The sequence below is a fragment of the Diaporthe amygdali genome, assembly GCF_026229845.1.
Source record: "Diaporthe amygdali strain CAA958 chromosome Unknown NODE_52_length_282706_cov_64_790073, whole genome shotgun sequence".
Lineage (NCBI taxonomy): Eukaryota > Fungi > Ascomycota > Sordariomycetes > Diaporthales > Diaporthaceae > Diaporthe > Diaporthe amygdali.
The window spans coordinates 150,497-174,305 of record NW_026517072.1 but is presented as its reverse complement, the minus strand read 5'-3'; the positions used below and the strand labels follow the sequence as shown (position 1 = coordinate 174,305).

The window sequence follows — 23,809 nt, the reverse complement described above, 5'->3', positions numbered from 1 at the left end:
CTTAGGCCCAAGCCCAAGCCCAAGCGCCCTGGTGGCTGGCCGGCGTGACGCGCTCGTTAAACACAAAACACTGCGAGCTGTTCCTGGCGAGTCGACTGTGTCTAATCTCGCTGGACACTGAGTCTACCACTGCCCTTCCGAATGCTGCGTTCTCCCAGTCCATCCCAGTCCATCTACAGGAGGCAGCCGAGGTTGACCTTGGGGGCTTTGTCCTATCGCACTCGCCACTCAATGACTCTCTCTGTGTCTTCCCTTGTCATCTCCCGCTCTGATTTGACCGCGGTCTAGTCAAGCACGTTGTACCTGACAACAACGGTACTGATGGCATCAACACCAACCACGTCAATAATATCAACAGCAGCACCAACATCGGGGTTGACTTTTTTTTTGGAGGCAACCTTGGCAGTCACCAGGCACACAATGAGGTGGTCTCATGTAAATCAGGCGCCTACTGGGGCGATGCCTGCAGAGCCTAGGGGTCCCAGGGTCCAATTCCAGGGGCCCACCAACCACAAAACCACTGCAATCTTGTTCCCCCAACCTTAAATCGCGCGCATGCTGTCTGTCAGACGGCGTGCATATTTGACTCCGTGCGATCAGGGTTCGGGCTGTGGCTTCTCTGCCCAGACCCTGCCCCCTTGCCAGCCTCTTCAAGCCTCCGAGGGGGTTTGGGGGCGGCTGCGGATATGGAAACGGACACGGGACCGGAGTCCTCGCCGGAAGATGCCCAACGAACAAACCACCATGCTGATGCTCGAACAGGGCGTAAATTCCCGACAACTTTCTCCCTACCTACAGATGTGCATCATAGTGTATCTGAGTCTGCAAAAATTGTGCATTTAATGGAGGATCAGTCCAGCTCCGACGGTACGATGATCTTCTTTTCAATGCGCAATGAAAAAAAAAAAAGCGACTCTGCAACCTGGCTTTCTATAGTCATTTTCCTGCCCGAGACGTGCACTGAGACGGTGGTCTCTGTCAAAATGAGTACTGCAGCCTCACTACTATGTATCCGTCATTAGTCAACCCCTCACCGGCGAGAATGCCGTGCGTCCAGTATAACGTGATCTGGAAACCTTGACCTCAATCGACGGGAAGCGGGGGGTTGAAGGAGAGCCCGAGATCCCGAGGAGAGCAGTACTCCATCGAGAACATGACCTCTCCATGGCGAACTTTGCTCTTTGTAGCGTGCGATCTTTCCACGTTGATGATATTGTACTTGACGCATCGAGTGATAAACAAAATGCCCAGGAATGTTGGGAGAAGCAGAAGAATGGACAACTCGAACAGCGCGAATTGCAGACATGCCTCACTTGCACAACACGGTGCTGTGTACGATTCGTTCTGAGGTGATGCAGTCGAGAGCAACGCGGCCACACAGCCTGGCTACCTAGGTACGTATATGCCAAGGTACAAAGCCGGCTTCGCAAGGCAAGGAGACAACTATCCTTCCGCATAAATGTCTAGGCGGTCTGCAGTCCCTAAGGATTGGCGGCTGCAGTTGTGCATAATTGCACGTGTACCGAGAGCTTCTGCTCCGCGTGTGTGCTCCCGTCCCAGATCTCGAGGTCTACCCTGTGAGGAGAAATCTCTTCGAGCTAAAGAGGTTTCTGGAGGGCATAATCACCCACCACTGAAATAGCAGAGCCTCATAGCCGTTACTTAAGCTTTGCACAGTCCATGGGTATGCCTGGCCTGCGAACTCGCATTGGCTGAGGGGGTTGCCAACTTGCCGTGTGGGTGACCGAGTCAACGATGAGGTCCAGGCCACTCGAGGGCGGTGTCCTGGTGCATTCACAGCGACGCATCGGAGCTCTATCTACGGGACGACATGTGGATACGCCTATTAGCTTTTCGGGATGCCTTGTAGCCATCCTTGTTGCATGTTCACAGTCGTCGGGCATGAAAATATCGATGGCCTGAGGGGAAGGACTTCTTGCTCATTCCTAAGAGATCAGCACAGCTAGCCCTTAACAGCCCCCAATACGGCCCTTTTCTGTTCCTGATATTCCTTGAGAAGTTAGAGTATTATTTCATGGCCCATTTTGCCCGTCGGACCGAGTCTTTCAAGAGGCGATGGGGCCACCACACCCGAGCTCGGCCGTAAGGCTGGAGACAAATGAGGCATACGTACCGGAGATATGGGTAAGCTTTGCGACATGAGGAGACTAGAGCACGCCAAACTTTCAGTCGGCGAAGGTAACTGACGCGCGGACAGGCCTGGTATGTGCTCGGCACCTTGATTCTCATTCTCCGTCACGCTGTGAGGCTTCGCACAGTAGGCCTACGAGGTTATCAGGGTGATGATTACTTGTCTATCGTCGTATGTCATCTCACCCTGCCTCGAAAAAAATTCGAATACGCAACTGTATTGACATTTTCTCCCACAACTACATAGTCCCTCTGTCTGTACACCGTCGATACCACCATGGGCTACTTCGCCTACTACGCCGGAGGGAACATCGACGTGACACCCGACCAGGTCGACTCACTCAGCGACGCAGACATCCGCATCCTCGAAAGGGGCAGCAAGATGGAATTCGTAACGTGGTACACGTACCCAGGCTTTGTCTGGGTCCTAAAGTTTTGCATCCTGTTCTTCTACCGTCGTCTTACCCTGGGACTGACAAAAGAACGAACCCTTAACTTACTATTTGTGTTCTGCGGCGTCACCTGGGCCACCCTCATCATAGCCGTGAGCTCGACCTGCAGGCCGTTCCACAACAACTGGACCATCCGTCCGCTGCCGGGGGAGGAGTGCATCTTCCGTGCTCAGAACTTCAAGGCCCTGGCGGCTCTGAATATCGCCACCGACGTGGCCATACTGACCATACCTGCGCCCATGATTTGGCATCTACGGGTTCCGCTATGGAAGCGTGTTGGCGTCACCTTGCTGTTGTGCGGCGGGTTGTTCGTCATCTCCGCCGCTATCATCCGCGTTGCTTTGACCCTTACTGGCACGCCAAGTGTCCTCAACATCAACCTCTGGGGCTATCGGGAGACGGTCATTGCGCTGCTCGCCGTCACTGCCCCAGTGCTGAGCCCATTGTTCCGGCCGGGCTTCTGGAAACGAGGTGTTTACGTTCCTAGAGAGGTGGATGAACAACAACGTGGTGCAGAGCAGGAGATTGCAGTAATGGAAAGGAGGCGAAGATGGAGACTGAGGGATAGCTGGTTCTTCGGAAGCAGTTTGTTGACCAGCTCCTTTTTGTCGATCAAGTCCAGTGTGAAGTCGAACATATTGACCACCAGGACCAGAGCTGCAGAGGTAGACCCTGAAGCGGCCGGGGCGTCAGTTCCAAATGAAGAGATGGAAGCAACTGCTGCTGTACAACCTGTCACTGGGCAGCATGTCGCTGAACAACCTACTGAGAAGACCCATGCTCACCGCCAGGAGCTAGAATTCACTGTAGAAGAAAGCGTCCTGCCGCAGCAGAGCACGAATCCTCACACTGGCCCAAGCCAACAAAATTCTGATAGAGGATAGCATGAATTGCAGTTAAGTATAAGAGTCACATTATTTGAACCAACTGGCTCCCTTCGAGAATCAGGTTTTGCGTGCAGAACTTTGGACACCCAGAAGAATGTATTCCGATTTATCTATCTAGGTGGGCAGGCTCAGCTATTGAATCATTTTTGATATCTTTGCACGGGTAAAGTATTAATAACGGGGCTAATTTTGATCATAAGCACCTGTTCTTCCATAAGGTGGGGACGAACCGTCATGGACGAGGGACTCATATCTTGGCCCGATCTCGCAATCGTCAGCACGTCTGTCCTAGCCGCCAATGCAGCTTGGCTCACAAGCATCGGGAACTAGAGCGAACACAATTCTTCCTCTGAAAGTAGAAATCAGTGGCACAGCTGACAGTCGACTCACCAATGAGCCACTGATGATCCGGAAGAACAATCAATGAATAGAGCGACTCCGTGCATCTGCTTGACCGAGATATTGAGGCTTGTAGCCGCTTAAGCAATACTGTGGTCGCAAGTCTGGGAAACCACTTAACGGCAAACATGAGTCAATCCGGTCAGCCACCTCCATCCGGCAAGCCTCGGGTTGAGCACAGTAGGAGCAATAGCTTACCATGTTCTCACAGCTTCTCATCCAGCAGAGGATGATACGCCTAAGCCCGTCAATTTTGGCGTTATTGTCTTTCCAGCGTTCCAGCAGCTGGACCTGTTCGGTCCGCTGGACGCGCTCAGCCTCCTGTCGCGCTCCCACAAAATGAACCTGCACATCATCGCCGCAACGCTGGATCCCGTGTCAACAAAGCAACTTGCAGCCATCGGCGATGGCAACCACCAACGACCACTGACAGAGTCCCCCGATTTCGGAACTTCCATCTTGCCAACCCACACCTTCGAGACGGCACCACCCCTGGACGTGCTGGTGGTTCCGGGTGGCCAGGGCACGCGAGCGCAGTCTGCAGCCATATCCGGGTCCATTGAGTTCATCAGACAGAGATTCCCCTCGCTGCAGTATCTCATAACCGTGTGCACGGGGGCAGGACTCGCTGCTCGGGCCGGCGTCCTCGACGGCAAGCGTGCGACGACTAACAAGTTGGCGTGGGAGTCCACGACAGCGTTGCGTCCCCAGGTGGACTGGATCCATCGCGCACGTTGGGTGAACGATGGCAATATATGGACGTCGTCGGGAATCAGCGCCGGGATCGATGTGACTTTTGCATGGATTGCACATGTCTATGGGGCTGATGTGGCGAAGGACATTGCTGATCGAATGGAGTATACTCGTGTGACGGATCCTAATGATGATCCGTTCGCGGGCTGACCTGTTTGAATGCAGTGATAGTAGGACCATTTACTTGACGTGTGTACCAGATCAAGTACATGAGGGAACTTATTAGGCACAGAAGATGGAGTGACGAATTCTACGAACAGAGAGCAATTGACAGCGGCAGCAGACCATATTAGAAGCTACTTATTACCGAAACAATTTGGCTTAAATCTGCTACTGATCCAATGGCATCTTGACTGCCGCCGATACATAACCCAAATAGATTGCAAATCATATGAGCCAGCCAGACAGCTCGGCATAAGGGTAGCTCCCATTTTCTATACAAATAATCAAATTCGAAAGAGGCCAATACGCGAGGGCCGAAACATCAGTCCAAGATTTATATCCGCTTTGGTTCTCAGCCTCGTCGAATTCTTGGTGAAAGCGCGGCTAAGAATAGACTTTGTTACTCTTTCACGGCCGTACCATATACTTCTATCCATGAGGGCGACTGCTGTGCATGTTCGATAGAGCCATGGAGGAGAGTAGCGGCAGGGTTCCAGCGGTGAACGGTCACTGGATTACAGCAACGAGTTTGGACTTACATTTTCTAGGTCACAACATATGAGTCTAAGAGTCCGGTCTTATGTCATTCAACTGCCCAACACAATATGAACATTTCACATCAAATTTCGCGCAGCTTTTGATAATAGGCGTGTATTTTGTTTACATGGGCCTGATAAGTATTTACATGGAACAATCGACAACTGACAATCTCTCATTGCGACACAGCACTTTCCAACCTGTTGAGAGGCCCGACCACAACCCTTCTCCTGACGAGAACACTAGCCATAGGTCAGAAGACTCGGGCTGTGTGTGACCTATCGAACGCTGATGGTGTAGGATGAAGTGGTCATGACAGCGTTGGAGCCGGTGAAGGGCTCGGTGCCGGCCTGCAGGGAGGTGATGTACATCGAAGTCGAAACGCCCTGGCTGCTGGTGAGGTACTTGAAGAACAAGTTCAGGTCGCCTGAGAAGCTGGTGATGGTTGAGTCGGCAACGAAGGAGTACACAGTAGTGTCACCGTTGGGGCCGGAGTACAGCTTCCAAGTGTGGCCAGCAATGGTGGTGGTGGCAATGGGTGTGCTGCCCGTGGACGAGATGGGGCCCGCGCCGCCGTAGGCGGCCAGCCAGACCATGATCTCGTACTTGTTGGTGCCGCCGGATGTGGGGGCGAGCCACAGGTCGTAAGCGACGTCTGCGACGATGGAAGAGCCGGTGTAACTACATGTACAATTAGTTATTGGTCTGTTTTATTCATGGATGGACCATGGTTGCTATAAGACTAGGAAAGAGTTGGAAAACCACGTACCTCCACTTCCAAATTGAGTTGATCGTCGACACAGACTTGAGCTGTTTGTTGACGTTCGGAAGAGCAACGTTGGAGTACGATTTCACAGAGCTGCTGCCACCAGCCCAGGTCCATGAGGTAGACCAGGAGGCAGTGTTACTCTGAAGGTCATTGAAAGTGGTGCATTGCGAGCCTGAGGAGGCCGCACTTGCTCCCCAGTTGTTGTGGTAGAAGATATATGGACCAGCAGTCTCGGAACCGAAAGAGCCACAGAAGGTGGTTGAACGCTTCTCGATGGCCGAGTCGACACGAGAGGGCCCGACCTCAAGAGTTGACGTGGGGGCTGCCACGACGGCCGAGGCCGCCAGCAGAACGTTGGACAATGCAGCGTTGAACTTCATAGTGAGTGTTGATAAACCGAACAAGAAGGGATGGAGTGAAAAGAAGGGAAGTCCCAAGAGCGGAAGTGGACAGAGGTAAGCTCTAGATATGGTCTTGAGAGTATCTCTGATGGACGAGAAAGGCAATGATCAACTCAATAGGAAAGAACATGAATATTTATCCATCTTAGGACTACGGTGAGATTCCACCTACGAGATTGCTTCTCAGGGCTACTCCGGACGAACATACTCTTCCGTCTTAGTGTAGTATGGCAGACCGTTGATGAACTCAGAATTAGCAGGCCACATCTCCGTGGTGTGGATCACTTTGCCTGAGCGTGGTCATCCGACGGCAATTTCCACAAGTCCGCTGTTCCCAAAATGCTTGTTCGGCCGAGGCTGTCGCTAAAAGTTAAGCTTAAGAGTGGATCGACAGCAGTTCGGTTACAGCCGAAAACGAGCCAGACCGTGTCGACTCGGACGTGCGTATTGGCCAAAGTTGTGAGGAGAAATGGCGTCGACAAGAAACACTAGTTCGCGGCCCCTATTGTCCTCGTGGATCCAGGATAGCCATGTAGTGATCCTTGGCAGAAATGAAAACTTAACCTCAATAGAGCTTGCGGACATCCAGGTCCGGTTGGAGAGGTCATCGGGGAAAATCCACCAACCAGGTATCATACATAGTGAGACCCCTGACTCACACCATACGCGGTACTTGTGCCGCGCACGACAGTGCATTGTGAAGGAAAGGAACAAAGACAATTGTGTTCGTATTACACAAACTCGGCATTACTCGAGACTCCTCCGCCCTTCATTGCATGAAGGAATTCGTATCGCGGAAGAAGAGAGCGAGTCTATGATTAGTTTGGACATCGTGCCGGATTGTGTCAGCAGAACGCCGCCGCCGCCGCCAACTCGATTACCGAACAACACAGCCATCCAATGCAAGAACCTCCGGATGAACGCTATGCTCGGAAGGATGATTCGTGATAAAGGCGATTTTCAACAGCTCACTGACATGCATCATCACCGCCTAGAGACACATTGCATTACATTGACATTAGCAATGTGGTTTCGGTATATCCGATAAACTGACATAGCCCTCCATGCAAAGGTGAGCAGGTTAAAATTTTCAGCAGCTTCGCCAAAGTTACAAGTAGGAGCACATGTGCACTTTTCTACTTACCTCACTTCCTGTATTCTCCGAGGATAACTGAGTTGCTTGTACTGACCACCGTCGTTTGGGACTGGAAATACGAAGCTGAACGACTCTTCTCCTTGCAGCTGATCGTAATCTCGAACTCCAGTTGTCGGAAGGACTAAACAGAGGGCCTGCGGCATACCACACGTACAGCCTTTCTGTTTCATAAAATGATGCATGCGGGTGAATGGTGTGTACAATCTTCCAGTAGAGCAACCTTCTGCCGAGCAACCCGCAACTGTTTGCTATATAGTCGTGGGGCAACAGAGCCAGAGCCGGTCATTGGATATTGAGTGAATCCTGTCTTTTCTCTAATTTTCGAGGGCCACTTCAATGCTTTGGAAGCCCTACGAGACATAGAGACGGCTCTTGTAGATGGATGTGAGTGAACACTCAGGAGCTTTAAGACAGTCAGCGAGAACGCCATTTATTGGTCCGCAGCTTATTTGAGTGCACAAAAGTTCGTGCTCGGCCACTAACTTCGCTCTGGCCATGTCTCTCGTGCGGTGTTTTAATCAAGTGAACAACTGGCCTAACTTGAGGAAATGCGATGTTATCGGCGCAAGTGACCGATATGAAGCCGGAACGCCTGCCGGAACCGGGACGGCATTGCGGGGACAGGTGGGCCGAAGACGAGCTCGCCATCTCGGTCGTCAAACAAACCTTGAGGCCACACAACTACCTACTCAGCAATGACGCGGATGCACAGCATTGAGTCTGAAATTTCATAACAGAATGGCGGCTTCACCAAACCTTCACCCCTCCTCAAAAATCTTCATCATCGGCTCAGGCGTCTTCGGCCTCTCTACGGCACTATGGCTGGCCCGCTCAGGATACACGGACGTCACCGTCCTCGACATGCAAGACACAGCCAGGGCAGGCTATGATCCAGACGAGATAGACAGCGCCTCGGCAGACATCAACAAGATCATCCGCTTCAGCTACGGCACCGAGATCGAGTACCAGCGACTCGCCTCCGATGCGGCTGTGATGTGGGAGGAATGGAACCAGCAGCTCGCCCGTGCCAAGGACGAGGACCTCCCACCGGGGCTTAGGGATTGGGCGGGTGAGAGGAAGCTGTGGTGGAACGTTGGGATGTTGAGGATGAGCGCGACGGACGATTTTGGCGACTTCGAGATGCGGACCCTGGAGAATATGGAGAAGGAGGGTCTCAGGGACCGGCAATTCAAAAGCGATGACGCTGCAGACCTTGAAAGGGCAAAGGAAAGAGGGTGGGCCCATAAATTAGACCCGTGTGACCGAGAAGTTCGATTTGGTGTCCACAAGGCGGTGTTGGACTCGACAGCCGGATATGTCCTCGCATACAAGAGCTGTGCTTGGGCGAGACATCTTGCCGAGAAGGCGGGCGTGCGATTCGTCCTCGATGCCGAGAAGGGAAGAGTTGTCAAAATCGACGAGCAAAGCGGCAAGCCGAGAGTCACGACCGCCGATGGCACGATACACGAGGCGGATGTGCTCGTTGTGGCCTGCGGTGGATGGACACCAAGCCTTCTCCCAGAGCTATCCCACCTCCTCGAGACAACAGCTGGATCGGTCGCGACCATCAAAATTCCGAAAAGCAACGTGGAGCTTTGGGACCGCTTTTCTCCGCAAAACTTCCCCGTTGTGACATGGGGCATGAAAGAGGGCATGGGTATATACAGCTTCCCGCGGGATGAGAACGGGATAATCAAGATAGGGTACAGAGCAACCAAGTATACCAACTTCGACGAAGTGGACGGTCGGCGCATATCTGTCCCGAAGACAGCCCACGTTACCGAATGCAAAGAGACAAACGTGCCACTGAAGTCGCTACAAGGCATCAAAGGTCAGTGAAAATCTCTTCTTCTTCTTTTGTGTCAGCCGCTGACCAGTATTACAGATTACATCAACCACGCCCTTCCCTCCCTAGCGCCTTTAGGGATATCGTCCACCAAACTATGCTGGTACACTGACAGCATCGACAACTCATTTCTGATCAGCTACCTCCCAGACAAGCCCGATGATAGCAGGAGTAAAATACTGGTTTGCTCAGGTGGAAGTGGCCATGGCTTCAAATTTCTGCCCATTCTGGGTCAACAAGTGGTCAAGATCCTGGAAAGTAGGACTGAGGGGAACGTTTATGCAGATATGTGGGCATGGCGGGAAGCTCAGAAGGGAGGAAAGAGGAACGGCCTCGAAGAAGGGGAGAACGGGCCGCGTGTGTTAGCGAAGCAAACTATGGCAAGCGAGAAGGACTGGGTTCTACAATAGAGCTTGTACGTAGTACTGGCACCACTCCTCGACCCAGTCATATGTCACGGATGCAAGATTCAAGGCTTCACTTGAAGGGAGTTCAGAGTTCGCCCATCTTGGCGCGCATGTGTGCAACGTCTCGTGTGGGATGCCCACATCATGCAAAATGGTGGACTGCAGCTACATCTGGATTGACTCGCTTTGCATCATCCATGTTGATCTGTCAGACTGGATGGTGCAGTCGCAGAGAATGGCCGAGACATATTCCAATGCAAACTTCAATATCACCGCAACATCATCTCCTGACAGCACTAAAAGCATGTTTCAGCAACGATGGTGTTTTGGGACCCATTTCTCCTGCCAGCCTTTGCTCCCTTACGACTTAAAGGCCTCTTCGTCCAAGGATTACTTGGTTTGCGTAAGGCAGCGGAGTGCAGGAACAAGACCTCGAGAACTTTGAAGCCCTCGAGCTCAAGAAGAGTGACGCGGGCTGCGACATCAAGGGGGCCTTAAAGATGCTCCATGCCAGCCCTGCCGCAAGAAGTCTTGCTATCCTTGTCTGTGATGGTTCTCATCCTGCTGAGAGTTCCAATGTCATCACCTATTATTTCGGGAGCATGCTCTCCTGGGCCGGCATCACCTCCTCCGCAACACATCTCCAGATGAACGTCATCCTCTGCTCCTGACAGCTTGTGGTGACCATGGCCGGATCCGCCCTGGCCGATAAGCTCGGGCGGTGCATGCTCGCGGTTCTCAGTCTGAGCCCATGCACTTTCTTCTTCTGTCTGCTGGCCGGGCTGACGGCCATGTACGCAGCCGAGGTGTTGCTAAGGAGTATCGGGATGAAATTGATTGTGGGATAGGATTTCGAACAAGACAGCAGAGATGCACAGACTCGCTCAACTGAAGGTTTTCCAACTGCTAGCTGAAGGCTAACGAATTATATGGACAATGCTATAAAATAAGAAGAACGAAATCGGGCTACGAGAATAGAAGTAGACTGCGAGGTGGGACCGGCGCGGAGAATCTGGGGTGTCCATGAGCTGAGCCGAGGGGTGGGTCCACTTATGGGTACCGACTTACTCGTTTTTTGTCGTCATTTTCATCATACTCCGAATGAACATTTGTCCTTCCATACATTTTGTAAGATTGACCTCATTGGTCGGCCTTTCATCTCCCAAAATCATGACGTGAACTTCGAGCATTGATTCCTCGTGTATCGGTGCGGAAGTCCATATGTATACTCGAGCACCCCTCCCTGATACAAGTTCATCTGGGGTATGATTGAAGCTTCTTGCCGACCCGAGGGGCGGGAGCGTTCGTCCCATCTTGCAGCGGGGGCGCCTCCTCGCCAAGCCTTCGCCTACTGTACACGTGCCATGGTGCGCAGGTGGCGAGCCCAGCGCGTGATTTGCATGTAATTCCACTGTTTACGGATGGATTGGGTTAACGTGTGCGTCGTGTGTGTTTCCCACTTTGTTTTGGCCTCGTCTTTGCTTGAGCAATTGCCCCAAAATGTTGGCCACCTTGCGCTGGTACCGGTAGCTAAGGAGGGTATGGTCTGTCTATATAGGCAGGGGGCAAGACTTATGCTTGTAGAGTCCTTCCGAGGTGCTTCCGACGGACCATTACGGGGGCGAGACATTGCGCAGTAATGAGTAGTCTACCCGGTTTCTCTATGATCCACTATCCACGAGCTGTGATGCTGGTGGGCACAGTGGGGTAAGGATCACCGAGTCGTCTGCCGAGGGGAGGCACCTATTCAAGCAGTAGCCGAATGAATGACGCTACTTAATAAGTCTTCAGGGTAGCTGGGAGCTTGGATTTCCTATACCTCCAACTCCCAGACCAAGAAGCAAGAAAGGGCGCGCACCATGAAGACCTTCGCTCCTCTGATCTTACTTGTCCAAGGCGCCCTTGCTTTCTCTCCAGGGCACCGTGCGTGGCCCCGGGAAGGCTCTGGTGATGCGCTGCAAGTGTCCACAACCTCTGGCCCAATCCATGGGAAAATCGACTCATCGCTACCCAAAGTCCGTCAATTTCTTGGCATCCCCTACGCGAAGCCGCCGACGGGAGACCGCCGTTGGGCTCCCCCCGAGTTGCTGGACGACCCAGATGCTCAAATCAGCGCGGTTGAGCTTCCACCGAGTTGCATGCAGTCTCTTTCCACCGCGAGTGCCTCAGTATATAACAGAGACGTCCTGGAATTCAATTTACAAGGTCTCAATCGCACGGGTGCGATCAGCGAGGATTGCCTGACAGCCAGCGTGTGGGCACCGACTAACAATCAATCTGGCCTCCCGGTCCTCATTTTTGTGTACGGCGGTGGTTTTCAGACCGGGGGCCAGGATGTTCCGTACCAGATTCCCGCGCAATGGGTGAACCGAACTCAGGACCACATCGTGGTATCTTTCAATTATCGGTTGAATATCTTCGGCTTCCCCAACGCTGCAGGGCTGGAAAATCAGAATTTGGGACTCCTAGACCAACGCGCATTTGTGCAGTGGTGTGAGAAGAACATCGCCGCGTTTGGAGGAGACCCTTCTCGGATGGTGCTATGGGGCCAGAGTGCTGGGTCGATATCGGTGGACATGTACAACTTCGCGTATCCTGATGATCCCCTCGTTGGAGGATTTATCATGGACTCTGGCACAGCCGAGTCTGGGCTGTCTTCCGCGGATACCCCCCATTCCAACTTCACCTTCGTGGCCGAGAATGTGGGATGTGGTGGCTTAAGAGAAGATCCCGCGAAGGAATTAGACTGTATGCGCGGTGTCGATGCCATCAAAATCAAGGACTTCATCGCGTCATATGCAGAAAGCGGTTCATCTCCCAGTCTAGGCTTCAACCCTGTTCCGGACGAGAGCGTCGTCTTCTCGAATTACACCCAGCGTGCCCTGCAAGACCAACAAGCACAGATTGTACATATTCCCCCGACCCCCTCCCAAAATTTGAGCTTGACTCCGCTGACCACAACAACAGCCAGCCATCATCGGCACAAATACCGAAGACGGTGTTCCCTTCGCCCCATACAATTCGAGCGGACCAAACCAGACCATTGCCCTCCAAGCCGGCTTGGCCACTTTCTTTTGCCCGGCTACCCAAACCACTCGCCTCCGCCAGCAAACAGGCCGCACGACGTTCCGTTACCTCTACGCCGGCAATTTCACCAACATCTCGCCGCAACCATGGCTCGGCGCATACCACTCGGCCGAGCTGCCGATGCTTATGGGTACGCACGGAAACTTCCGCGGCGCAAGCTCCGAGCTGGAGGAGGCGACGAGTCGTGCTTTTCAGGATGCGTATGTGGCTTTTGCGAGTGACCCGACTGGTGGGCTGCCGGGGCAGGGTTGGCAAGTTTATGCGGCGCTGGGGGACTCCGATGTGAGGGAGCTCGGTGCTGAAGTAGTAGCTAAGGATGTCAGTGTTGCTGACATGGAGGCTTTATGTGATGGCGCGCAGCTCGCGGATTGAAATGCACACTAAAAGGACTGACACATAATTAGATGCAGGGCTTCAGAATATTATACGACGAGGCCGGCTTGCCATTTAAATTAATAAACATTCCCACTGGTAATTGTGGTTGTCAAGCAAAGGGTATTCTGTTCATCAAGGCCCTCCCTCTATACACAGTTCCGTATGATCATGACCTTTCTCAAGCTCTTCTTCTTGCGTGACGGTCCAATAGAAAACTTGTAAGTGCCTTGTGGCAACGTCCAATCGCCTTTCACCTGCCTCCATTTCTATCTGAATCCACGGACTTTTAACCTTTGAGCCTGGGGAATAACGTCCCGTAACGCTCTCCGACTCCGGCTTAGGTAAACTGAAACCGCATAGTGCCTCTCTCCCGAGAATTTGGCAGGCAAAGACGCAATGTCTGGACCCTGATTATCTATATCAGTTCGGTCTCCGTTGAAGCCACGGGTGTGACCAACGCAACCGTCTTCCGACAAGGACGCTCCACCCGTCAACCTCATCTCTAGTCGAATGCTCAAGGCATGAGGGTCTTGAGTGACCTGAACTTCGCGGTCGGAAACATCATTCCAGCACAGCGTCTTTCCGTCTGGCGAGTGCTTGGAAATTACCAATTCCCGGCAATGCCTCAGTAGAGCTTCGTTGGACTCTCTCGTTTTTACCTTGACTGCGTCCAATATGCCCTTCAAGCCGGGTTCTGCTTCGTTATAAACAATTGCACAGGGACGGTCGTTGCCTTGGGCGTCTTCAAACATGCCACAGATGAGGAGGCAATTGCACATATGTCTGCCAGTCTTCCCAGACCCATAGCGAATATCAAAGGCACGAATACCGATGAAGCGCGAAAAGTTTGGTACCACTCCTGTCGATGTGACGCGTCCCATGGTCAAAAAGTATTCGTCGTGGAGATTCCATTGGTCTGTAGGGAATGTCGCCTTATCAAAGACCGCGTGGTCGCCAATCTCGTGGGACCAAAACCGAACGTAGATACGACCTCCCAGCTCTAGACGTATCTTTGCTGCCAGTTCTTGACGTATCCTTTGCTTCTCTTGGGGACTGAGGCGCTTTTGTATGCTGACTGTGGATCCACTTCCATTCCACAGGCTGGGGTCTTTCGTGTGGTAGAGTTCATTAGGACGCTGCCGAACAAATCTTGAACCCGTCTGGTGAAGGTAGATGCCCAGCCTCTCACCTAGAGCCGCATCGCCACAGCAATCAAGATCGAATACGAGTTGCTTGTCATGTGTCAGGCCCAAGCTGGTTTCCAGCGTGACGTCCCGGTTGGTAATGACGAAGTCCGGGCGCGATGCTAGCAAGTCGAAATCAGCCCGTCGCACAACAGTGCGGCATTCGGCGAATTCTGCCGGCGAGCTGGCGAACATGCCCCGGATGCTATCTGGGTCATGGTCTTCTTTCGAGGTCCATGCGAACAGCGACAAGTCATTTGTCTCCTTGGCTATTTCCTCTTGCAGCCTAACAAAAGCACGATCACCACCCTCGCCGTAGATCATAGGCATGCTGACATCGAAGAGACCAAGAAGACAGTATGCCATGTCTTCAGTCCTCGTTGTTTCTCGACCACATGCCCAAGACATCTTCCTCGCCACCGGAATCTCCGGCAGAACGCTGCTATCGGCCAGAACTCGTTCATCGATTCCGGTGACATGGTAGAGTTGAGGGATCAGAGTAGCCTTGTCTCCACGATATGCCCAGCTTGAGTCGTAGAATTCGACCTTGTCCGCGGCAACCAGTTCTTGTAGCGTCCAGCCGCGCGTAAACCATCGATAATGGCCGTCGTTGAGCCAGTCGGAGGCCGAGCCTTCATTGTTTGACGGCAGGTCAGATATATATGCAAAGCAAACTTCAGCCTCTCTGTAATACCGAAACATGGAGTTGATTGCTTCGGTCAGTTCCGCACTACTGCTTTTGTCAATGCAGCAGTTGTCGATCCAGACGTAGCGTAGATCCCGCGACGCTGCAAGTTGGCATGTCTTCACTATCTTTTGATAACTCGGTTTGGACTTCGCTTTCTCTATGTCGCGGAAGTCACTGTAAATGACTTCATCATCTCCCCATGTGTGCGAGAGGATTGCGTATGAAGTTTGCCGCAGCTCTTGAACGTGATGGAGTAGCAGCGTGGTAGTATCGATAAGAATCATCTTCTGGGCACTTTTGTGGGTCTATCCAGGAACTGATGCGTCTGTGGTGGTCAAGATATGCAGGAGTAAGAGCCGAAGCAGTTTTGCAGCCAAGGAATATACGAAGCTCATTTGAAGCACGTAAGCAAGGATTATCAGCCGCACCAGTCTCGTACCACAGGCCGCAGTAAGCGCCACAATGCCCTGGCAGAATCAGGCAGAGACTTAGCAAACGTGTCAATTAGCGTTGGATAGAGAAACCACGTGCGCGCGACCCTGCATGAGCATTTGATTAACGGGCTGGCCGTTATCGTTCCCCCTCCTTTACCTCTCCTTCTGTGGTCCACCAGAGGGATCAGAGTAACTGAATATGATTTTACTTTATCTCTATAACTGTAGAGCAATTAGAGCAATATTTAAGGTCACTTAGCACTGCATTTCCAAGACGAAAAGTCTCTCCAGACTTGTTCATCGTCGAATTTCTAAATTTAATACATATCCTGAGCCTGCAAGGTTGTCCATGGTACACATATAAGAGCTTGAATCGATGGAAATTATGGATATTGGACAGTGCATCAGGGCGCAACGTCGCTGGTCGAGATCTGTGGTTACCGGGGTTAAAAAGGATGAACCGCGATCCATTTCATTGGCACATGAATAGGTCGTACCCGGCACCGGTGCTGTATGCTTGCCCATGCCAAAGTTTTGGCGATTTGGACTGAGGTGTGTATTGGCCACTGATACAGCTAATTTAATTCTTTGCTTCACAACAACAAGTCACTGACAGTCTTTCCCTGCTTCGCGATGCTGTTCTTCGGCTCTGGCAGGGAGTGCTGGCTACCTACCTAGGTAACTGGTAGGTGGCTTCATACCTAGGTGCTTGAAGCTATTTACCGGAGACCACCGAAGTATGAAGATGGAAATAAGTAAGTATGAAGATGACAATTTGCAAACAGCGTGAAAAGTGCGGCATCTGGTAGAAGATTTGACTTGTTATATACATACCTAGGTACTTAGTATATAGTCAATTCATGTCTCCGATTAGAGGAAGTCAGGCGTTCGAAGGTATGAGCTCCCCAGAACACGTATCGTAATCGGCATGTGCAAGTTCAAACTCTTTGTTCTGAGCTTTCAGAATTACTAGGCTGATAGGTTCTTCGAATTTAATCAAGACGTTATTTTATATTAGTAGATAGGACTTATCAGGATTTAGGAGGGCCTTAAATATGGCACCGTGGCATCCAAAAGCGACCTGAGATGCCAGATGCGAATGGGCCCATGGTGACACAGGACTGGGAGGGCGGATGTACTGATAGAGCAAGTCGTCTTATGAAACCATCGAAATTTCGATCTGCCTATATGCAATAACCGACCTCAATATTTGCCGTCCGATGCATGCGAAATACTTGGGGCTGCCGTGAGCGTCAAGATAATGATGAGACATTAGACTAGACGGCTTCTGAAACATGTGCGTCTTCAGTTTCGAAAACCGTATAAAGTGTAATGATGGGATCTCAAATGTAAATTGAATTCTAACTTTTAATATTTAAAAAACCTCGGCCAACTAAGAAAGAGAATCCAGGAAGCAGTACAGCCACCAAGCATGGCAGCCCATATTCTTCCATGCTCAAGATCCATTTATCTTGGAATATAACTGGTTTCTTTTCCAAACATGCCAGATAACTTGTGCGGTGATTGTTACCGTAATGTTACCTGGATTATTCCATCGGCACAAGCCTATCCACCTTTGTGTGTCTCTGACCGAAAGCCACCACGTTGTCCAAGACCTCAATGCAGTTTTTGCAGGTAAAGTCCTGGCAGTGCAGGCACTTGTGGTAGAACACGATCTCACCATCACTATCAATCTCCATTACCACAAACAGGTCTTCTTCTTTGTTCTCAAAAACGGAAACGAGATGGTCGCCTGGTGCGAGACGAACTCGTCTGCAAGGATTCTTCCCATGAGCAGCCGCACCTCCATGATAGGCTGAAAGTGCATCATCCTGCCTTCTCCACTCTGTATAAATCTTACTGATACTAGTAGCAGCAAGAACCAGGTTTCCGCGGGTTGTCGGGTGCGATGGGAGGCGCGTCAATAACCAGCCGTCGTTGTCGAAAAGGACCACTCGTGTTGCACCGTGCAGTAGTCTCGGCGGGTCACGGCACCACGCTGCGTTGCTAGGAGCGCGGATGTGCTTGGCATAGAAGTACGCCACGAAACGGTTGACTTGATTCCAAAAATTATGCGTATGACGAAATTGACTGTCTTCAAAGATCTCTGGTAGTTGGTACAGCGACTGTGAATCACTATACTTGCACACGACGAGGTCATCCGACTTGACGACGGATGTGTGGTTGCCGTTGGAGGTCATGGTAGGAGGAGGTGCGTTATTGGCCAAGGCCTCCATGACTGGAAAAGAGCTTGCTTCAGAAGATTGCTCGATTTGATGCGAAGAAACGGCTTTTGCTCACAGCCTGAAATCAACCAATGTGACTAGAAGGTATCTTGGTCCTGGTGATGGACCTGGTCCTGGGGATTATCAGAGGATGTTATGGACGGGATCGCCGAGCTGGGTTGAACGACAACGATGGGTACGTGTTCAATCTGAAGGTAGACGTTTGGTGATTGGCCGTAGGTAGTTAGTCTTGGAAATATTCGTGACGAAAGTGACAAATGGGGGAGAGAAGAGCCACATTTAACAAGGAGCATTTCAATCAATAATCAAAAAGCACTGCTGTATCATATTTCGTGCAAAATCCTTTACTAGCGTGTTCTGAAGTCATCCCTAGTTCTTACTCCTCTGGCACTTGTTTGTAGACGGCTTGATACTTAGCCAGGCAACCTTGATGTGTAGCCTCTGCTAGCGTACCGCAGTGCACTCAAGGTATTGTCTTTCAGCAAATAACAAAGACCATAGAAGTACAAACATCGTAAGTCTTTCCAGGGCAGCACCATTTATTGGTGCTAGCTTACTGTGACGGCACGGGTCTTATATATTGCTGGATATTTCTACTTGCGATTAGAAATTACAGGTCTTTTGGCCGAGTGGTCTATTTGCTAGCAGTAATAGATTCGTCTCACTTACCTTAGTAAGTACCTATGTAACCATTTAGGCTATGGCATCGCCGTGACGAGACCAACTGAGCCTGAAGTCTGGCTCACATGCACCAAACAAGCCCAACTGCCACTGCCCATCTCCCATTTGTACCTACATAGGCACTAGTATCTGATGCATGCATTCATGATATTTTGCACAGTCTCGTCCTTGGCTCGAAAGTCATCGCTGAAACAACGAAATTCAATCGTATGTATATGAATACCTTCCCGCTGCTGCCGCAACCGAAGATCACATACTCGCAGGGAATGATCCACCTCATAGTTCTCCAGCACCTCACAAGTGAACACTAATAACACTGCCAAGAAAGGCCACCCAGATCAGTTGGACTTAAAGTGGGATTATCAACCTATAGACGTATGCTAGATTCTGATAGGTTGTAGCCTTAGGAGCCTTGACTTTCAGCAAATGGAAAAACGAGTTGTTAGAATCTAATCCTAGAAGAGTGCGTGCATGGCGATGCGCAACAAAGCCTGAGACATTTCAAAGCCAGTATCCGCACAGGAGATATGCCTGTCTAAATTTTTAAAATCCTAGGTTGAGCAGGAAATCATGAAGAGGAGCCTCGGAGGTTTGGTTCTGGATTGTTGTCAACCGGATCTAAAACAAATCACTTGAGGTTGACAGCATTGACTCCATTGAAATTAATGAAGTCCACATTTGTGGCATCATAATGTGAGCAGCGCTGTGTGGCGAGTGATGATCAAGTGAGCAATGAGATGTTTTAAGGGGCTGATTCGCGCACTCTGTATCGGCATCCAGACGTGGATGCAGCGACAGTCATGACATGGGAGGTTTGGCAGTGATGAGGGCTTCAAAAGTCAAAGCAGATCTTTTTTATCTCCCAATCATGCTAGAGAGGCGAAGGCGTGAAGAAAGCAACATCCCCTTAAAGCCGTGGTATCTATGGTCAAAAGAAGAAAGTGGCAATGCCTCAAACTGACGAGGCCAAAATCCGAACAGAAGCCCTGGCTTAAGCCACTGGAATGGACTTTCCCGCCAAAAGCCACCCAAAAAAACAGCGGAGAATGCTTGCAATGCGATCAGCTCGGCCACAGCAGGCGGCTCCATGCTGCAAAGTCCTTGTACCAGACGCCATGCTCACATTGAACCTATCAATGTACCTCCCTCATGCAATCACGCCCAAAAATCAATCCAGGACAGACGCCGAGTCTTTTGGGGGCATCAATGGAATAGCCATGATACCAGACTGTATGCTGCCCTGGAGGAAAAAAAAAACAATGTCAAAGCGACCCGGACGCGCCTCGACAAGCTCCATCCCAGAAGCTGGCGAAGCCATGCCCTTTCCACTTTGGCGGTACGCCACCACAGGTCCCAAATTAGCGGACTCGAGCTGCGTTTGATATCTCGTCGATGCAAATCTGGTTGTCAAACCGCTTCCTAGGCCATTCTCATGCCGCCTCCCATGCACCCCTAGACAGAAGTCCCAGGCCAGTATTCGATGAGAGCTACAGACCGGGCGTCACGGACGGGCTGCCCTGTTGCAGGCTCTGGCGAACGCTAGGCGGCAGCTCAGCGGGGATGTCCTCATCGTCATCACCAGAGTCTTCCGACTCGGACTCAGTGTCGTCCAGGGCCATAGGCTCCTCGGCCGTGCCCTGGCCCTTAGCGCCGGCGGTCGAGGTGACCCTGGTACCGGAGCCAGGCGGCAGCGTGGGGTCCATAGTCTCCGCGTCGGCCGCGGCACCGCCAGAGAGGCCGCCCATCTCGGAGTATGCCAGTCGTTTGCTGCTGGGGGAGGGGCCGGAGCCGGAGAACCGCCGCTTATTGCCGCCGTGCATCGACACGTCTGCGGCCCGCGAGTCACCGAGGGCCGGGCTGGGCACTGGCGACGCCGAAGCCAGCGTGCTCGTTGGCGCCTGCGCACCAGGGCGATTCACACTCGACCACATGGTCCCAGTGCCGCCGTTGGAGCCACGCGCGATCGTGCTGGCAGGGCGAGGTGTCGAGGCGACAGGTCGACCGGGTCGTCCTGGGCCGGCACTAGGGATCCCAATGTCTGCCGCCAGCTCCGCGGCCGTCTTGTACTGCATGCGGTCCCTCTCGGCCTGGATCTCGGCCTTTGTTCTCCGCATGCGGAGCCTGACACCGTACTTCTTGCGGATCAACGACTGCTTCGTGCCGAACGAGTTGGCGAGCCCGTCGAGCCGGGTCTTCTTCTCCGCCGGATCCGGGATCGTGCAGGCCTGTCGGAACCGCTCGCCGTAGGTGAGCTCGGCCTGTCGGAGCTCCTCCTGCATGGCCGCCAGCTGCTCGGGCGAGAGGTGTGCATACGGGTCGGCAACGGCGCCGTCCGGGGTGTGCAAGCCCGGCGTCCCCTTGCGTGAGCCATCTCCTGAAGATGATGGTCGAGCGCCAGCCCGTGAGGAGGCTGGTGTCGATGTTGATAGCGATGCCGACGTAAGCGCCGGTGTGGGCAACGGCGCTGGGGTCGTGGGAGCAGGCCTCTTGGCCCTAGGTGCGGTTGGTGTGGAAGCAACTGGCGCTGTGTTGGGACTGTAGGGCTCTTTAAAGTCCCCGCAGACCTTGTTTGCATTATGATACTGGACACCCATGACAGTTGTGAAGCCTTGGCCACAGTGCTGGCAAGAGAATTTGAAGCCGCCTGGCGCACTAGGCGAGCGCGTACAGACCTTGGCCTTCACATGATGCTCATACGCGGACTGGTGGTTGAACTTTCGGAAACACATTCCGCAATACAAGGCCTGCGCTGTTGGTTGACCGGGATGAGCAGGCATCTGAGCCGTCGACTGAGGAGCCATCACAGGCTCTTGATGGACTGGTGGCTGGCTCGCAGTCGTGTCGTTATCCTCGGCCTGGACATCACCCGGCTCGTACCCAAGGCGCTCAGCTCTGGCGAGCGCATTAATAAGGCGCTTGGCGTTGATCGACTTGAGACGAAGCTCGAGGGCCGCGTCGAGGAAGGCGTCGCTCGCCTTGGTGAGCAAGTGCGCGGCTACAGCGTCAATGTCGGCAGGAGTCATTGCATCAACAATCTCATTCTTTGCGGCGGAAATCATGGCTTTTCCAAAGTCACGCATGCCACGCTGAACAGCCGCCGGGGTGGCATGGTGTATACTAGCGTTGAGCTGTCTAGAGGTCAGTTCGTGTGTGTGTGTGTGTGTGTGTGTGTGTGTGTGTGTAGGAGGTAGACATGAAGGGGGAAGCAACTCACGATGAAGGCCTGGTGGAAATCGGAGCCGAGTAGACACTTCTCCCAGTTATCCCGGACGGAGCGCCTCACGGCTTCGGGTATGGCCTGCTGGATGCCGTAGGTGATCCTCGTCTTGTCGTCGAGGAACTTTGGGTCCGCGTGGACATGGTCTCGGCCAGGCGAAGGGAAACCTGCCGTGGGAGGAGGCGCAGGAGAGCCGGTGCCTGGGCCCGGGGCTGGGGTGATGGGGACTTTTCTGTGCGGACGGGGAGACTGAGCGCGCCAAGTGGGGCTGTTCTGGTAGCTGTTGACTCTTGTGGCAGGTGTCGGCTGGGTCGCTGCTGGGGGCAGGTGGCTGGCTGCAGGAGATGCTCGCAGAGGAAGGGAAGGCGAGGGCAGCGCAGGCGAGCGTAGAGGCGTGTTGCCCCTGGACGACACAGCCAGCCGGCCGCCAAGGCCGTGGATGGAGGGAGACGCCGACGAGGCCGGGCTTGGCACCGATGTGGGAGGCGCAGGGGCAGATGCCATGGGAGGGAGGTAGACGGTGGCTGAGGCAGCAGCAACAGGATGAGGCGGAGGAGGATGATGAGAGACGTCTTGAATGTCCGAGACAATGCGGATGGGTGAGTCCGGCGCAGTCGGGGACGGCGATGCGGTCGCCGAGGCCGAGGCGGTGTTGGAGACGGCGACAGGGCTTCTGCTGTGGCTGGCACTTGTGTTGTCGGTGCTGTTGGTGTCATCTCTGCCATCGCTTTTGCTGTTGTCCTCCTTGTCTACGCCGTCTTGTGCCGTCGCATCGCCGAGGACCAGGGGTGGTGCTGGCGCCATTGGCGGCGATTCCTGGACGCCGGCCGAAGCCATGATGCCGTCGAGCACCAGCAAGTGGTTGGTCTATGACTGCGGTGCAATGGGGAGGGATGTAGCTTGATGCAAGGAAAGAAAGCAGACTCTCCAGAGTAGAGTAGCTCGAAGGAGCGAGTTTCAGGTCCCCCAAGCAAACAATCGAAAGCGAATGCCAGAATATGCCAGGCCCACGCCTTGTTTCCTAGTTTGCCCTGATCAGCCAAGTTGGGAACAGGTCTAGAGTCCAGATTGGAGTTGTGAAGGACGTGGGCGAGACGGGTGATAAGATGCGATGCGATGCGACGCGATGCGACGCGACAAGGCACGACCAACCTCGTCGCCGATGAGATGAGCACACAGCCTGGTGTTCTGGTGTCAAGTGCAGCCCGCCTCCACAAGGTTGGGTAACCGTTACGCGACAGAATCGCGCACGATACAAGTACGATGCAGGTTTGCTTACTTCTTACGCCCTTTCCTCGCTGCTTTCCCCCAGGTCCTTCTTCTTGTTCTGCTTCTTCTCCTGGCAGATAAATGCGCCGCTCATTAACTGTCAACCGCCAAGACTCGTCGTGTGATTTGGTCTGTCGTCTTGATCCTGGTCTCCGACGATGTACTTAGGGGGGCAGGGTCACGCGCAGAAGGGCAAAAATAAGGGTTATAGAGGAATTGGTGTAAAAATGGGGGATGAAGAGGGGTAAGCACTTTTTATAGCGGGCAAAAAAAGCAGGAAAAAACTTAACTGTAAAACAAATGGCGCTAAAACCCCATTTACCTGTTCTAAAAGAGGAAAAGCGAGTTAAAGTTGCAACTTAAGGACCCGCTTCAATACGCCAATGTCGCTGTTCATTGGCCTGGTTAAAACTGGCATGATGAGAACCATGTACAGCCATATTTGAATTGCAAGTTTAATATAACTTTGACAACGGAAGCTGGGTGAGATTCCCTTGCACCTCGCAAACAACCCCCCCAAAAAAAGTCAGCCCATTGCCCAGATTCTGTTGTCCTTGGAGCAATCCATCTGTTGCGCGCGTACAGTCTCGCTCACCTACATGGAGACACACCCACATCCAAATCCACATGCACGTTTTGGCAGCCGACAAGGCTGGCATGGGTGCAGCTTCAACTGGAGCTGGGGTGCTACTGCATGAGGGTGGACAC

The 23,809-nt window shown here is 52.6% G+C and overlaps 9 protein-coding genes across 9 annotated transcripts; 4 read left to right on the top strand and 5 right to left on the bottom strand.

The window, feature by feature from the left end:
• Nucleotides 1-2,076: 2,076 nt before the first annotated feature.
• On the top strand, nucleotides 2,077-3,487 carry J7T55_011076 (uncharacterized protein; the record flags this gene model as incomplete). The annotated part of the gene is made up of 3 exons (XM_053135191.1): nucleotides 2,077-2,145; nucleotides 2,219-2,323; nucleotides 2,399-3,487. 3 exons carry the CDS (start codon nucleotides 2,077-2,079, stop codon nucleotides 3,485-3,487), a joined length of 1,263 nt encoding a protein of 420 aa, XP_052987144.1.
• Nucleotides 3,488-4,017: 530 nt separating this feature from the next.
• J7T55_011075 (uncharacterized protein) lies at nucleotides 4,018-4,792 on the top strand (the record flags this gene model as incomplete). Its single annotated transcript, XM_053135190.1, has 2 exons — nucleotides 4,018-4,069; nucleotides 4,116-4,792. The coding sequence occupies 2 exons, from the start codon at nucleotides 4,018-4,020 to the stop codon at nucleotides 4,790-4,792; spliced, it is 729 nt and encodes a 242-aa protein (XP_052987143.1).
• An 827-nt stretch (nucleotides 4,793-5,619) lies between these two features.
• J7T55_011074 (glycoside hydrolase family 12 protein) lies at nucleotides 5,620-6,490 on the bottom strand (the record flags this gene model as incomplete). Its single annotated transcript, XM_053135189.1, has 2 exons — nucleotides 5,620-6,022; nucleotides 6,111-6,490. The coding sequence occupies 2 exons, from the start codon at nucleotides 6,488-6,490 to the stop codon at nucleotides 5,620-5,622; spliced, it is 783 nt and encodes a 260-aa protein (XP_052987142.1).
• A 1,915-nt stretch (nucleotides 6,491-8,405) lies between these two features.
• Nucleotides 8,406-9,923, top strand: J7T55_011073 (L-pipecolate oxidase; the record flags this gene model as incomplete). Its single annotated transcript, XM_053135188.1, has 2 exons — nucleotides 8,406-9,498; nucleotides 9,553-9,923. 2 exons carry the CDS (start codon nucleotides 8,406-8,408, stop codon nucleotides 9,921-9,923), a joined length of 1,464 nt encoding a protein of 487 aa, XP_052987141.1.
• Nucleotides 9,924-10,085: 162 nt separating this feature from the next.
• Nucleotides 10,086-11,045, bottom strand: J7T55_011072 (Lactose permease; the record flags this gene model as incomplete). Its single annotated transcript, XM_053135187.1, has 4 exons — nucleotides 10,086-10,216; nucleotides 10,315-10,395; nucleotides 10,546-10,732; nucleotides 10,989-11,045. 4 exons carry the CDS (start codon nucleotides 11,043-11,045, stop codon nucleotides 10,086-10,088), a joined length of 456 nt encoding a protein of 151 aa, XP_052987140.1.
• A 734-nt stretch (nucleotides 11,046-11,779) lies between these two features.
• Nucleotides 11,780-13,379, top strand: J7T55_011071 (uncharacterized protein; the record flags this gene model as incomplete). The annotated part of the gene is made up of 2 exons (XM_053135186.1): nucleotides 11,780-12,826; nucleotides 12,888-13,379. The coding sequence occupies 2 exons, from the start codon at nucleotides 11,780-11,782 to the stop codon at nucleotides 13,377-13,379; spliced, it is 1,539 nt and encodes a 512-aa protein (XP_052987139.1).
• Nucleotides 13,380-13,648: 269 nt separating this feature from the next.
• On the bottom strand, nucleotides 13,649-15,538 carry J7T55_011070 (uncharacterized protein; the record flags this gene model as incomplete). Its single annotated transcript, XM_053135185.1, has 1 exon — nucleotides 13,649-15,538. The coding sequence occupies one exon, from the start codon at nucleotides 15,536-15,538 to the stop codon at nucleotides 13,649-13,651; it is 1,890 nt and encodes a 629-aa protein (XP_052987138.1).
• A 1,697-nt stretch (nucleotides 15,539-17,235) lies between these two features.
• Nucleotides 17,236-17,925, bottom strand: J7T55_011069 (uncharacterized protein; the record flags this gene model as incomplete). The annotated part of the gene is made up of 1 exon (XM_053135184.1): nucleotides 17,236-17,925. One exon carries the CDS (start codon nucleotides 17,923-17,925, stop codon nucleotides 17,236-17,238), a length of 690 nt encoding a protein of 229 aa, XP_052987137.1.
• A 2,177-nt stretch (nucleotides 17,926-20,102) lies between these two features.
• On the bottom strand, nucleotides 20,103-22,669 carry J7T55_011068 (uncharacterized protein; the record flags this gene model as incomplete). The annotated part of the gene is made up of 2 exons (XM_053135183.1): nucleotides 20,103-21,743; nucleotides 21,830-22,669. 2 exons carry the CDS (start codon nucleotides 22,667-22,669, stop codon nucleotides 20,103-20,105), a joined length of 2,481 nt encoding a protein of 826 aa, XP_052987136.1.
• Nucleotides 22,670-23,809: the final 1,140 nt, after the last annotated feature.